Genomic DNA, 15,597 nt, shown 5'->3' with positions numbered 1-15,597 from the left:
AGAAGAAAGAGGGAGAGGTTGAAATGTGAGAAAGTGATTAGAAAGAAAGATTGGGAAAGTCCACAAAGTTTAGACTTTATCTTGTTAAAAAAATGAAGCTACTATGGAAAAAAAATCAAATTGGCATTGTACATTCAATATTTTTAACTTTTAAACAAATCTGTGTTAGAAGATGCAAATTTCAAGTTGATCTTCATGTTAATAAAATTAAATTGATCAGACAACACTTACCAAGCACCTATTTTCAGGAGGTACTATAGAATGGAAATGGTTCTTCTAAAAGATTTTAAAATTTAGCCTAATATCTGTTAGAAGTTCCAGTGGAAACCAATTACAGGCTGCCACTTAAGGCTTCTGTATGAAACATGGCAACCTACAACTCAAAGAGGCCAAAAGCCATGTGCAAGGTTTATTCTGATTAGACCTGAACCATACCCCCTTACTTCACACTATCTTCTCCTCTCTCCTTTAGACTTCCATTTGTTGCCATGGTTTGCCTATTTCTCAGGCTCTGACCTAGGTCTGTCTCTTCCCTCCTGCCCATGCAGTTGTTGGCAGCAAGTATCATTTTCTTGTGGATCAGCCCTAGTATAACTCCAAGAACACAACTGGGCATTCAGGGAGCAGTTCCTTCTCCTTGGCTCAGAGCCAGGGGGCAGGTGCTGAAGAAATGAAGGGACCAGAACTTGAAAACATAATATAAAATGTGATACCTGATGGGCCAGAATATAGATATTGTGCCCAACATCTTTTGGGGAAACACCATCATCTCCTCCATCATCATCCCCATGGTCACATTCCAGCCCTTGGTTATAGGCGTTTTTCATCACATCCACCTACCAAAAAAACAAATAGGAACAACAGGCATTTTACACTGTCTATGAGATATAATTAAAACTGGAACACTTCCTAAGCCTTGAAAAGTAAATGAAAACGGCCTTGGAAATCATCTTTATTTGAATAAACGTGAACAATATCTTCCGTCTTCCTTGAAAACCTTTGCTTTGATGTTTGAATGTTGACAAGGCCAAAGTTCCAATGAATTAGGCAACTCTGGAACCCTGAGACCCAACAGTTATTTATTAAGCTTCCACAAGGCACAGGGACAAATGGTACTGGATGTCATCCTCTGCAGTGAGGACCCAACGGTGGGTACAACACAGTAAATGTCCTCAAGGAACTTACTGTCCAGTGGGAGAATCAGTACCTCAAGAGGTGAACACGAGCGTTCTACAGCAGCACTAAGTGTGAGGCACTAAGTGAGCACAGAGTAGGGGCATGAACTCAGGCAAGAGACTGATGGTGGGCTACAAGGAGGAAGCGGGTGATGAGATAAAGGTGCCGTAGGCAGAGGGCTATTGTACAGTGCTGTTGTTGAATGAACATGTAACTCTTTACCCCATTTAACCATAAGAATAGAGAATGTCTTGTTCCTCTTAGTCTTCCTTACAGATAGGAAGCTCTCCGTAAATATATGTTAAATAAAACCGTATCTTATATTTTTCTTTATATTCCCTCCTCAATTTCATTCCTCACTATTAGAGAGGGAGCAAAAGAGTGTCTTCCATAGGATCTCCTTGTAGTACTCATAAGATAAGTCATGGGGCCACTGAGTTACATGGTTTGAGTATGTTCTCAGTGCTTTTGAAACCCCATGTTTTCAAGGACAAAAAGGGAGAGGCAAACCAAGAAACAGACTCTTAACTACAGAGAACAAACTGATGGTTACCAGAAAGGAGATGGGTGGGGGATGGGTGAAATAAGTGGCGGGGGTTAAGGAGTGCACTTGTCATGAAGAGCTGCGGGTGATGTACGGAAGTGCTGAATCACTATGTTGTGCACCTGGAACTAATATAACACTGCATGTTAAATATGCCGGAATTAAAATAAAAAACGAAGTCTAGTGCCTTTAGAGCATGCTGTTTTACTTCATAGCTTTCATGTTATAAGCAAGGAGGAAAATATAACTTCTAAAATAAGAAGACACACTAATGATTCTCTGTGGAATCCCTGGTCAAGTTTTCACATAATTTCCTTTAGGCCAAGCATGATGTAATATTTCAATAATACAAACAAGTACAAAAGGTATTGGTTTTATTCTTATTGTTCAGAAAGAGATATAAATAAAATTTTCAAGGAGTACAAACATTTTTTACCTACCTTTCTCAAATATTCCAATACACAAACTAAAGCGAACTTGCTTTTTTTTTCTGGTAAAAAGAATTTGCAGATAGTTTAATAGACTGTGACAATCTGATTAAGAAAAGTACTTAGAGGAGCATCTGGGTGGCTCAGCCAGTTAAGTGTCTGGCTCTTGGTTGTGGCTCAGCTCATGAACTCACAGTTCGTGAGATTAAGCCCCACCTCAGGCTCTGTGCTGACAGCCTAGAGACTGCTGGGGATTCTCTCTCTCCTACTCTCTCTCTGCACCTCCCCTTTTCATGTACTCTCTCTCTGTTCCTCTCACTCAAAATGAACAAACAAACAAATAGACTTTAAAAAAAAAAAGTACTTAGAGTGGATAAAACCAATGAAGTAAGGACCCAAATCACACAGGCCTTTGGCATCATGGTACCTCCTGAGTTATTTGTAATAGTACGTCGTGATGTGCCATCATCGTTGGTAGAGCAGAGAAAGCCACTAGACTTTTCTCCTGACATGCATACTACAAATTTGTTTCTTTTTGGATGCACATTACTAGTACAGTTTCAGAAGTTTTCTTACCAGTTCCCTGGGTCTCATGTTAAAAAGGATTCTTTCCGCATTCTCACTGTCATGTCTGCTTTCCATGATGGCCAGCAAAAGCTTGGAGGCATTGTTCTAGAGAGACAGGTTTAGTTAATACACATGAAAAGCCTGTTTTATGGATTAACAATCCTTGCATTTGTTTCAATTGACATTACCAGGAGCATTTTTAAAAAAACAAACACAATTTTAAACTACTAATTTCATTTGCCTAACTAACATTTTAAAATAGAATGTTTTAGGGGCGCCTGGGTGGCTCAGTCAGTGAAGCATCCAACTCTTGATTTAGGCTTAGGCCATGTTCTCACAGTCATGAGACGGAGCCCCGAATCCACCGAGCGTGGAGCCTGCTTAAGATTCGCTCTCTCCCTCTCCTTCTGCCCCTCCCCTCCTCACTTAAGCATGTGCACATGCATATGCTCTAGCTTTCAAAAAAAAATCATACATAACAAATAAAATAGAATGCTTTACTTCATTGTCAACACAAAATAAAAATAATGAATCATGAGAGATACCTTGTAAAGAATATTTTAAATATTGGTGAAAGGGTGTTTTAGATACAAAATTGACTTTATATGTAATGCATTAAAATATAAAACTTTCCTTCACCATTTTCTAAATAGGCATTGCCATGATGCCATTTTAATAAGACAGTGTGGTGAAGGGTGCCTAGGTGGCTCAGCGGGTTAAGCATCCAGCTTCAGCTCAGGTCATGATCTTATGCTTTGTGGGTTTGAGCCCCGCATTGGGCTCTGTGCTGTCAGCTTAGAGCCTGGAGCCTGCTTCGGATTCTGTGTCTCCCTCTCTCTCTGCCACTCCCCTGCTCTCTCTCTTTTTCTTTCAAAAATAAACATTTTAAAAAATTTTTTGAAAAAAGACAGGAAGGTGAACCAGTATCAAATATGTATATTACAGAAATGGTATACAATTTAAAGAACTTAGTGTAATAGTTTATAGCATGAAATATGAATATATATTAGCATATCAACATTTTAAATAAATTTGAGCAGTAATTACTGAGAATCTATAAAATTCTAAATTCCCGAGTTGGAGGTTAAATATAAATTTAGTGATAATAGTTTATTGGTCTCACTATATGGCAGTATATATGCAACATGTCTATCATGTGGGTTATAGAATAATAATATCTTCTAATTTTGTTTAACAGAAACTAAAACTAGTTTTGTTGTCTTTGATGGTTCCAATTTGGTTTATAAGCATATATTCTCAAACATTTAACCTACAGATTCCAAAAATGTTTCTGATATAGTTCATTTATGATCCAAAGAATTACAGAAAGTCTTATTACACAAAGCACAGTATCCTCAACATGTGGGAAGATGTTTCTTTATACTGTTTTCAATAGCACGGCTCCAGAATTGTGGCCAACTGTGAAATGGTAAAAACCACCTGGGAGATATTTCTATAGTGTTTTTGCAATATTTATTTAGATAAAAACCTCAGCCTCCACATACAATCTTTGATAGGAGCACAAGAGAAGTAGAGTCAAATGGCTTTTAATGTTTCTCAGTGAGTCAAAAGTAACGTCTTACAGGATACAAACTTGAACTGAATCAGTTCCTTGATGCATGTAGACATTCACTATATAAATTTTGTTACTTTTATACAAATTAATTTTACTGAGTAGTTTAATAGTAAATTCTCTCCAGCTATTTTTTTTCTTTCAGGAGTACAACCTAAAGACTGTCTTTAAATGACTAATATCAATAGCAATGACGTCTGATGATGATGATAGCAATGTCCTGGAAAAGCTTTAGTATTTTGTAAGGGAAGTAGCTTTGTTTTCTTCTGTTCCATTTTCAGTGTTTACAGATTTGTACCAATCCTAAAATCCATTTTTATAATCTAGCATCCTATACAAACAACATACCTAAAAAAAAATGTTCCAGGATTAGTGGAGAGCTTAGATCCTCAGAGAAATCTGAGCTGGCCCCACAGAATTTAAAGCTAAAACCCTTGGTAACACTCACAGTATTCTCTAACAAACCTTACTTAGCAGGCCCCATACATAATAGCTCAAATACATCCAATTTCAGAACACCATTGGCAAGATGATTTTTTTTCCCAACCAATCTTCTTTTTATACTATGTTGGAAGAATAGAAGTCTTGTAAATGACCTACTGAAATCTGAATCAAAGTGAAAGTACAAGATCCTATATACACTAAGAAATCAAATCTGTGTGTCAGTGTTAATAGAAGATTTTCTTCCAAAAGGAGTTAAGGACCTTTATTTAAAAACTACCTATTTACAAATTCAACACTTTACAGTCACAAATCAGCTATGAAATATAAATTAAAAATAAAAGGATGACACATACTCATTAAAAATTCATAAACATATAGTGAGTATATAAAATTAAGTACAGTTAAAATTATAAATAATTAAGCAATTAAATTTAAGAATGACTGATATAAAATAAACCTTAATTTAGCATCTGTGCTATGGCATACTCTATAATGTAATGGAGAATTTGTCATTAAAAGCATTCTACACATGGAGGCCTCCTAAAATTTGCCAATATATATTATACTACCTTACAAATGTTCTCATATTGGCCATTGTATACAAAGCTTCATAGATGTTTGGAATGGTATATATGCCTTGTTCTTGAAGCATAGACTATATTTTAAATATTTCAAGTTAAACCCATTCCTCTGGTATTTTGTATATACCTTGATTTATCCAACTGCCATGTTTTGAAAAGATATACATAATAGTGCTTAGTAACATAAATGAAAATTTAAATAATCCTTTTTCAAAAAATCATTTTCATTTGAACAGCTAAACATATATATATATTGCTATGTAATACCCCGTCATTTAGTTTTTTACATAGGTCTGGATTTGTAAATAATCTATATGCCTATATTTTGTTCTAAACTGATGAACCACTCAGTATTTCCTCCCATTAAGTTACATCAATTAATCGCTTCTCGGCCTTTTGGCTAAGATCAAGTGAAGTTACATCAATTGATAATGAGATTTAAAGATATAGTTCTTAGGCCAATAAAGAATTTTAAAAGCCAAAGGTCAAGCCTTCTGTATATTGTTGGGGCACCTGGGTGGCTCACTCAGTTGAACATCTAACTTCGGCTCAGGTCATGATCTCAGAGTTTGTGGGTTTGAGCCATCAGGCTCTGTGTGGACAGCTCAGTCTGGAGCCTGATTTAGATTCTGTGTCTCCCTCTCTCTCTGCTCCTCCCCCACCCATTATCATTCTCTCTCAAAAATAAACATTTGAAAAAAAATTTTTTAAAGAAAAAAGCCTTCTGTATGTTGTTTTTTATGATTTATGATTAAAGAAGAATATAAGACAAAAAAACATTTTTCTCATAACTCAACCTAAGCTATCTGTAACATGGGCCTAGGTTGGCTTCATTAACTAAAGCATGATGTTAATGAAAACAGGATACAAGTTCAATCTATGTAAGGATCATCTTCATTCTATTCTATGAACAGAGAGACCCAAGGCTTATACATATTGCCAATGAAAACAGTGAAAAAATAGAAATTCATCTGGTCTATGAAAAGAAACATTTGCTTATTAGGAGCTTCTAGTACAACCTTCACATAAGCACAACATATGATTCCATTATATATCTAAATCTATATTTAGAAACAAAATTACAGGGGCGCCTGGGTGGCTCAGTAGGTTAAGTGTCCAACTTCTGCTCAGGTCATGATCTAGTGGTTCATGGGTTCAAGCCCCGCATTGGGCTCTATGCTGACAGCTTAGAGAGCCAGGAGCCTGTTTCATGAATTCTGTGTCTCCCTCTCTCTCTGCCCCTCCCTAGCTCACGCTCTGTCTCTCTCTCAAAAATGAATAAAAATGCTAAGAAAATTTTTTTAAAGAAAAAAGAAAATAAAGTATAAAAATGTCATTCCTATTTTTCCTAGCCATAAATTTACCTATACAAAGTTTAACTTAGTTATATTTGCTGTAATATTGGATAGACCTGTCTTTATAGAAAAACTGTATTCAACCGATGTTTTTTTTTCTTTTTACACTTTAACACTAAACATAATAATGTGATCTTTAATAATTCACCTTTATTGAATATCATGCTTTTGGATTTGGGATTTATATAGTTTCTTATGTATATTCATTTGTCTATTTCCATTTGAAAAAAAACTTGAAGAAAACTTTTTAAATGCCAGTTTCTTCCTGAGCTCTGATAAATGGAACTGCTGGGAAGTATGTGCACAGCTTAAGTTAAGGCAGCTTCTCAAAGGTAGTGTGAAAATAGCTCCCAGTTGTTGGGGGAAAAATAAGATTCTAATGTAAAGAAAACAACTTTTAGAAAGAATAGAGCCATAAAACTAAAATGTAGCTCCCCCCCTTTTTTTACATAGTCTAATTCATTGTGACTTGCTAGATAGAATTCTGTAGTCAAGATGAATTAGAAATATATGGCATGATGAATTTTTAACACCTCTGTTCCTCTATATAATTTAAAAAAAGTAAAATAAAAACAAAGAGAGATAGTGAAACAAAGTGGCTACTTAAAAGACCTTTCAATAAAGTACCCTCCAACTGAACATTATATTAAAGCTTGTTGGACATTCCATTAGGAATTTAGTACACATTGTGATTTTGCTATTCCTTTCTGCCAAATCATTAGCAGAAAATAGGATAACATTTGGGGTTTTACAAGAACTACTTGAAGATTCAGAGTCAATTCAGAAAGTATGTTTTATATAGAAAATGTCACTCCCCACCCCCAAATAGTGGATTTACTCTACCTTTAGTTGGAGCACCAGATCCATTCGATATTTACCGAGAGGGTTTATGTCATTTAGAATCAAAGCAATGATGATATCAATCCCATTTGATTCGTGAGTGGCAATACACGTCTAGGAAGCAAAATGATTGTAAACAACATTTTATTTACAACATAAAGGCACTAGAAATTATCTGACATAAAATAACAGTCACCTTAGTTTTTTTGACCTTTAAAATATAATTAAGATTTAACATTGAGATTAAGTCAAGGATTTAAGTTTGATTTTTTTTCCTTTCTATAGAATCTTTTAATCAACTAGTATTGATTAAATGATTTTGAATACTGAAAAAGACAATGTGTAACAGGTATCTTTTATTTTTAAAATGTTTATTTATTTATTTTAACAGAAAGAAAGAAAGAGTGAATGGAGGAGGAGCATAGAGAGGGAGAGAAAGAATCCTAAGCAGACTCGGCACTGTAGGCACACAGCCCTGTGCAGGACATGATCTCACAACTGTGAATCATGACCTGAGCTGAAATCAAGAGGAACGCTTAACAAACTGAACTCATGCAAAAGGAGCAGTCTATTTATTATTGTGAACTCACCCAGGGACCCTCAGGTATCTTTTAAAATGAACCACATTTATAGACTTCCAAAGAATTTCAAAAATTAAGTTAAATACTCTTTCAAGCAACAAACTTTAATACTCCCTCCAATAGAGAAGTGCCTTAAATTCAGAATTCAAGACCCGGTTTCTCCCAGCTAAGAGAATATTCCCATTTATGGAAGGAGTGTTCACGATATGCCTGAGGTATGTACTGATGTAGCATATCAATTTAGCTGGTACTTAGTACTAAGTGAGTCACAAATGGTGCTGCTGCATGTGCTGGGTGGCAGCAGACAAGGAATACATGTCCCTTCTAATGTTCTGGGGATACCCAGTCCCTGATGGTGGTTAATGAAAAGTTCTGCAGATCCCTGAAACCTGAGTGATTTATAGAGGGATCTCACTTGGGGAAAGTTTATAAAACATCCCAAGAGATAAACATCAGTATTTTGAAGTTTAGGGTCTATTGGGCCAGAATTCTGAACTTAATTCCATTTATAGAACTTGAAAATCAGAAACCTGTGGGTTGGACTTTGTGGAATTCCATGTTATAATGCAGCACTCAGTGTCAAAGGGGTTGAAAGATGGAAACTCCAGTGAGTTAAATGAGAAAGAGTAAAATCAAGGTAACTCTGAAATGACTGCTATTTTTCAGAATGGGCTTCATTTTTCCCTTCGCACAAAAAGTTTTACTCCCCTGACACAAAGGAAAGGTGTCCTCCATCCATCTTCTACATTTACTGAGGTTCATTAAGACACTTGCTGGACTTAGAGGGAATCGATTTGCAGATCATTTCTGGAATTTTCTGGCAACCTTCCTTTCTCTCACACATTTTCAAAGAATGGGGTTCAAAGTAAGTATATTTTTAGAGTACATAGGATTCATGTTTATTATTATTGCTTATTATTGTTTTACTATGTTATTTTATTATTAGTTTTTACTTTTAGAGCTTACCAGGTTTAATAAATTATTTTCAAAACTCAATTTCATCCATTTATAAGACCAAAAGTGGGGAATATGTATTTGGCATTATAGATATACATATTTTCACCAATGACAAAACCAAATCTCTAAATCGATATATTTTTCCTTAACTTTAAGCCAATACTTAAGTTTTCTTTTATCATTACCCTAGAAGACTGAAATACAATCCAGGAAAATCCAGGGCAAAGTCTGCAAAGTCCTTTATCAGGTAACATGTATGTGGCAGAGGAGAGGGAGTATCCTCACAACGAATTCTTTATGTCAGCAATCAGCAGCATACCTCTGTATGCATGTGTATGTGTGTGCACATGTTTATGCATAATTTTTGTGCATATGTCATATAATTTGCCATAGAAAAGCAGCACATTTTTTTTTCACGCTTCTTTTCCATGTTATGCACTGATGTTTGGTTTCAATGGCCTCTTTAAAGTTTATATCCAAAGATGTTCACAACCTGAAAACTTTTTCTTCTGGGTGAATTCATGCTTGGATCCCGTAATTCTTAAGTGGATGTGAACTGTCAATTAATAAACTTTAGGGGGCCTCCCCTCCCTTTACTAGTTTAAGTGTCCTATCTTCTACTCCCACAGTGTGTCCTTGATATCCAAGAAAACAGAATCAGGCAAACATTCTGGAAGAGAGAGGTAAAATTTCACCCTGGAAAGGGTAATACAGTCAAAAGATCACTCTATTTAGACTCAGTCAAAATCCTGAGCTTTAAGAACAGCTCTACAATTTACTGGTTCCATCACTCTGAGACAACAGAACATCACTTAATCTCTGAGTCAGAACCTATTCATCCACAAATGGGAGCAAGAAGACCTAGTCCATAATTTTGTGAATATAAAGGAGAATATACTCCCTACTCCAGTGGAGTGGAAGAAGCCAAAGAGAGTGTGTTCCACAAATCCTGGGAAAGAATCACTACAGATGAAAACTGAGCAACGATGAAGAAACACATTGTACTCTTCGGTAGGTCTGGTTTTTATCTGGACCGTTTTCATGGGAAATTTCTTTTACGATAAAATTAAATAAAAATATGGCATAGCATTTGCTTGTCTATAATTCAGCCTTTGTATGTTTTGTGAGAAAAGGAAAAATATCTGGCAAAGTAAGAAGAAAGATCTTTTAAATGTAGACAAAGTTGGGCTCCTTCACCAATTTGATCCTTTGCTAATTAGTCATGAATACTTCTGCGTGAAGAACCGCTTTCACGGTTACCTGATTTTCATGGCATGGGCCCTGGCAATACTCCGTCAAGCTCTCCAGGGTCTGGTTGACCAGCACCACATTCTTCTCATTGATGTAGAGACCCAGCAGGCCCAGGCCACCCGTGGTACTTCCACAAATGCAGTCCAGAAACTGAAGGGTCTCACAGACGAGGTTATAATTTGTTTTGTTGTTTTGATTCCTCAAGAAGTTCTGGAGGCAAAAAAATATATATATTCCTGAGGGGTTAAAAGAAATCACTGTGCTAATTGTTTTCAGCTCTCTCACTGTGTGTGTTTTTCTAACTCAAAAGTATGGAACTGTTTTTTATAAGAAAGTGTTCACATTTATTAAATTTCCCCTAGGTTTAAGAAAAAGACATTTTTCTTCAAGAATCTAAACTTATCATATAGTTTCATAACAAACATTTCTCAATATCATTATCTTCAAACTATATGGACAAGGCAAAAACAAACAAGTAATAGGAAAAGGAGAAGGGAAAAAGAAACTAGAAGGAAGTTCTTTAGGGAAAGAAGCAAATTTTCAAGCAAATGATCCCTTATAAACAGCACAGCTTCAAATAGTGGATGATACAACCATTATGGAGGGCAACTCAGAAGCACGTATTAAAAAATTTCAGTTAACATACAATTCCACTTCCTAAATGTTATATATATCACACACACACACAAACACACACACACACACACACACACACACACTGATATAAACATAATCTAGTAATAATTTAGTAATAAGATGTACTACTAAATGAAAAAAGTAACTTGAGGAACAATATATATAATCTGTTTTTTTTAAAGTTTACATGTACAGATCAATATGCTTCTATGTATACAGAAATTTCTGGAAAGAAGTATAATCTGTTAATGTAATTTCTTTGGGGGAGTAAACTTGGTGAAAGGGGAGGCACTCACTCTAGAGAGAAGTCCTATTTTTATTTATTATTCATTATTTATTGATTTATTATTTAATTTACTTATCTGAATTTATTCCTACCACTTATCTTTGGTTACGCTTTTTTTGGTGATTTTTTTATTGTGGCAAAATAGATATAAAATTTACCATCTTAAACATTTTTAAGTGTATACTTCAGTGGTATTAAACATATTCATAATGTTGAGCTACCATCACCATCATCCATATCTAGAACTCTTTTTCTCTTGTAAAACTGAAACTCTATATCTATTAACATCTCATTAACCCCCCCCAATCCGGCAACCACTATTCTACATTCTTCTCTGTCATTTTGACTACTTTAAATATGTCATATAAATGGAATCACACAGTATTTGTCTTTTTGTGACTGATTCACATCACTTGGCATAATATCTCCAGGGTAAGACATGTTGTAGCATACGTCATAATTTTCTTCCTTTGTAAAGTTGAATAATATCCCATTGCACGCATATACCACATTTTGTAGAGCTATCTGTTGATGGATATTGGGTTAATTCTACATACTAGCTATTGTGAATCATTCTACTATTGATCCTATTAAAACCAAGTTTTTTTTATAAGTAGCATTTTCCAAATTGTTTGATCCCACACTCCTATTAGAAAACTATTTGATCAGATACAATGTATCTATGGGCTACATGGACAGACCAAGTGGATCAGCAAAAGCATGTAGGCACATAGCCAGTATCTTCCCCCTGGAAGTAATACTCTGGCCTCTGCCTGCCACAGGTCTGCAGCAGCACCCTCCATGTGTGGTCCATGAGACTCAAAGCTTCTACCATTCATTATTTCTAAGCTTCTCCTCTCCTATCCATCATTAAATGAAGGATATTTAATTCAGTTTATATGAATCTACTATCTCTTACCAACTCAGAACACCTGCACTCACTCTAGGCCCTTACTAGAGAATACAACTTCAAACTCTGCTCTAATTCTGGACAGGTGCTGTTAGAGACTATTTTACCTTTCATGTAATTATGCCATGGTGACAGTGTGCACCAACTATGTAAAAAACAAGAGGCCAGAATTCCTAAGGCCCCTAAGTCCACCTATTTGACAAAAAAAATGTACCAAAGATGTGAGACGGGGACCATATTCATCTACAAAGGTATCAACTTCTACTGTCCTAAAAAATCCTCTTCTATATTAATGGTTTCTCATGAAGACATAAAAATATATTCTGTATCCTCACTTAAGATATATGAATTGATTTGGAAATGGGGAAATCCCCTGTGTCTATAAAATCATGAGAGGTATAGATGAGGCAAATGTGACCTTACTCAACAAATACCAGAATATTAGGAATAGATGATGCTTTGACTAAACAGATGTGAGTTGAGGATGCAAAGCACGATATTGTACAAGCCTGATATTTTCACACATAAAGGAAGTTTCCCCTCATTTTCCTTCACTTAGATGCAAAAGTTTCTTCCTGACTCAGAAGAGCACTATTGGTTTTATCGCTTTCCTCTCCAAAACTACACATTAGTTTTATTGGAATTTAGTTACCTACAATCACAGGCTGTATTCTCAACTTTTACACACAACAGAACAAATACCTGCAGCTCCCGGTTGTGATTCTCACATAGCAACTGCAGAAACCTCAGTATGGGCTGCATGATCGCAATTGCAGGACTCATGGTTATTTCCTCGGCAGACTTTTCCTCAGCATTTCCCGCCTCCGATCCTGCACACATCATGTCTATCTCTGGATCCATTTCTCTTCTGTACGCACAGTATGCTTTGGAGGTTGCCGAAGAAGCTTCTGTTAACTGCCCTTTCATTCCCTCTTTTAAAAGTAATGATGAATCTCTTACTGAAATAAAACAGTACTCTTATATTTCTGAAGTAGGGTCCTTTTGCTAATTAAAAAACAAAACAACCATTTACCCAAATTCTCTTAACAACTGAATTAAAAAACATTTGACAAGAGGTGCAATAATTTCCCTCCAAAATAATCTGAATTAGAAACTACAGAATTAAATTTGCATAAGACATTTAAAAAAATCTAAATTTTAGTTTAGCCAATTTCAGAAGGGCTCATGTCTTTCTGATAAATATAAAACATGGAATTCTTGAATACAAGAAGGGGAAAATATGCCAAACTTCAAACTGTTATGTTTGTTTGATTTGTAGTTACTTCACTGATGATTTTGTTATCCCAAATACCAAGAATCTTTCATTAGAGTAAGGTGCTATAACTTCTATTCTTAAAATCTGGGTTTCATTAACACTCAAAAAGTTTGGGCAGTTGCTCTTTACCATGCATTCCACAATGAAGTCAAACATTTTCAATGTGACTCATTCCTTTGTGTTCATAATGACTTGTTTGATTTTGGTTCTACCGAGCTGTTCAAGGTCAGCCCCATGGCCTTAGTAATTTAAGGATGGGGGTCTGTACACAGAACCACAGATAGGATATTGAGATGAAGGTAAGTGAGATGACAAAGATAAGTGAGATCTAAAGGTTCTTTTTCTCTCTCTCTTCCCCCAAGTACTCCATTAATTCTTTACCTCTCATTCGTGGACCAGATGTCATCAATTCATTGTCATCATCCCTTTTTTTGTTACCTAAGTCTATGGTATTAACGGTCACTGTTGATCTTATCTCTTTCTGAGCAGCCTTCATTCGGTCATATAGAACTTTGAAGAATTTTTCTGACTTTTTTTGTTCATGTAATTGCTGGTAGAAGGAATACTGCAAGAAAATATATTTAAAGATATCAACACCCAAGGGGAGAAAAATAGTGTTTTTATGCTTGAAATAAATATAAGCATTATGGATAAAAGCATGCATTTCATGTGCTGCCCATTAGTTCAAAAAATTAGCAGTTTTTGGCAGTCTCCTATACCATTTAACATATACTAATAATAGCTTGTGTTTGCTTAGCATTTTCCATTAAAATTCAATATACTTTCCTATTATTTAATTCGCCCTTACTGATTATTTTATTTTAAAAAATTACAAGTGCACTGTAAGGAGTTGTATGCAAAGAGTGCCTGGATTTTTATATTTTGGTAAACTCATGTCTCAATTAAACACATATTTACTGAGTGCCTACTACGTTCCAGGCCCTTGCTACAATGAGGCATAGAACAAAAAGGAAAAGCCACCACAATCCCTCTCCTCAGAGTATGTCACTGAGAGTGGAAAACAGCCATTAATCCAATGATCATCCTGTAAAATGTAGGTTTACGCAGAGTTACAAAGAGTTATTTTTCTCTTTATCTAAATTATAGTACATTTAATTTAGAATGTGTTACCATGGCAGCCTCACTCACAGGAACCCAATGATAGATAGGCACTAAGTTTTTTTGGTACTTCATTAGCTACATTGTTTTGCGTGGGGTCTAGGACAAGCCTGCCATAAAATGCATAAAATCGATTCTACTTGAAGAGTGAATAATGATGTAGAAAGGGCTCAATACATAATGATAAAATGTGTCTTAGTGAGAGGTAGAAATACTAAGCCTTGAAAATATCTGCCTAAGCACTGCCTGCTTAGTGACTTATGGAAGTATCCTGAAGAGATAGGAGATGGGAAAGGTGATACACGCCAGAGAAAATAGAATTTGTACTGGGTAGGGAAAAGCAAGTTCCTAATATGGGAAAAATCATGGGATAGTCACAATACATACAATAGAAATAAAGTAAAAAAATTATGAAAATAATACTTGTAGTAACTATACTGAATAAAAGAAAGTTATGTAACTTGGATGAGAGATAGTGTGAAGAAAACATGAAAAATAATGATTCCCTAATCAAGTACAATGAATCGTAATCCAGTAAATGGAAACAGCCAATTCCAGTTGAGTTTGGCTCCTATACATATGCTTTCATAAAAGAATGCTTAGAACCATGACCCTTAGGTCCTGGGACTTGCAGGTTAAGACTCTCAAGACATCAGGTCTTGAAATGGATGTCTGTCCTGCAATTTTCAATGTGAGCAGTGTATGAGTACAGAGCAATTTATGAAGCCTTAGGAGTCGGCTTCATACCTATGAGGGGAAGCTCTAAGCAGGAGGTTAGCAAACCCTGAAGAAAGCAGGGCAAAAAGCCACAGTAACCATAGCAACTACAGAGAACCGGTCAAACTGGCTCCATTAATTCAAAGGATAAATGCAGCATTTACAGACCTCTACAGTCCTACAAATTAAGCTGATGCTTAAATCCTAATATTTTCAATATAACCAGGTTAGAAGGTGAAAGGAGTTCCCAATATATTAATGAAGAAGTTACAGTAAATTTGTGGCTCTATTAAAGCAAAGTTTTATAATTTATTTAGCTCCTTAAAAAACATAATCTTGTTGATACTTTCAGTACA

General features: G+C 35.5%; 1 protein-coding gene across 3 annotated transcripts in view; it reads right to left on the bottom strand.

The window, feature by feature from the left end:
- Nucleotides 1-15,597, bottom strand: part of ITPR2 (inositol 1,4,5-trisphosphate receptor type 2) — a 478,853-nt gene that overhangs the window by 144,804 nt on the left and 318,452 nt on the right. For all 3 annotated transcript variants that reach the window (XM_029955850.1, XM_029955851.1, XM_029955853.1), the window contains 6 exons: nt 13,787-13,970; nt 12,832-13,088; nt 10,307-10,507; nt 7,512-7,622; nt 2,725-2,820; nt 714-836 (listed from right to left, as the gene is read on the bottom strand). In XM_029955850.1, coding sequence (XP_029811710.1) covers nt 714-836; nt 2,725-2,820; nt 7,512-7,622; nt 10,307-10,507; nt 12,832-13,088; nt 13,787-13,970 — 972 coding nt within the window. The remainder of the gene's footprint in view (nt 1-713; nt 837-2,724; nt 2,821-7,511; nt 7,623-10,306; nt 10,508-12,831; nt 13,089-13,786; nt 13,971-15,597) is intronic.

This window comes from Suricata suricatta, chromosome 10, assembly GCF_006229205.1.
Source record: "Suricata suricatta isolate VVHF042 chromosome 10, meerkat_22Aug2017_6uvM2_HiC, whole genome shotgun sequence".
NCBI lineage: Eukaryota > Metazoa > Chordata > Mammalia > Carnivora > Herpestidae > Suricata > Suricata suricatta.
Note: the sequence above shows the minus strand (reverse complement) of the source record. Positions and strands in the feature narration are given on the sequence as shown.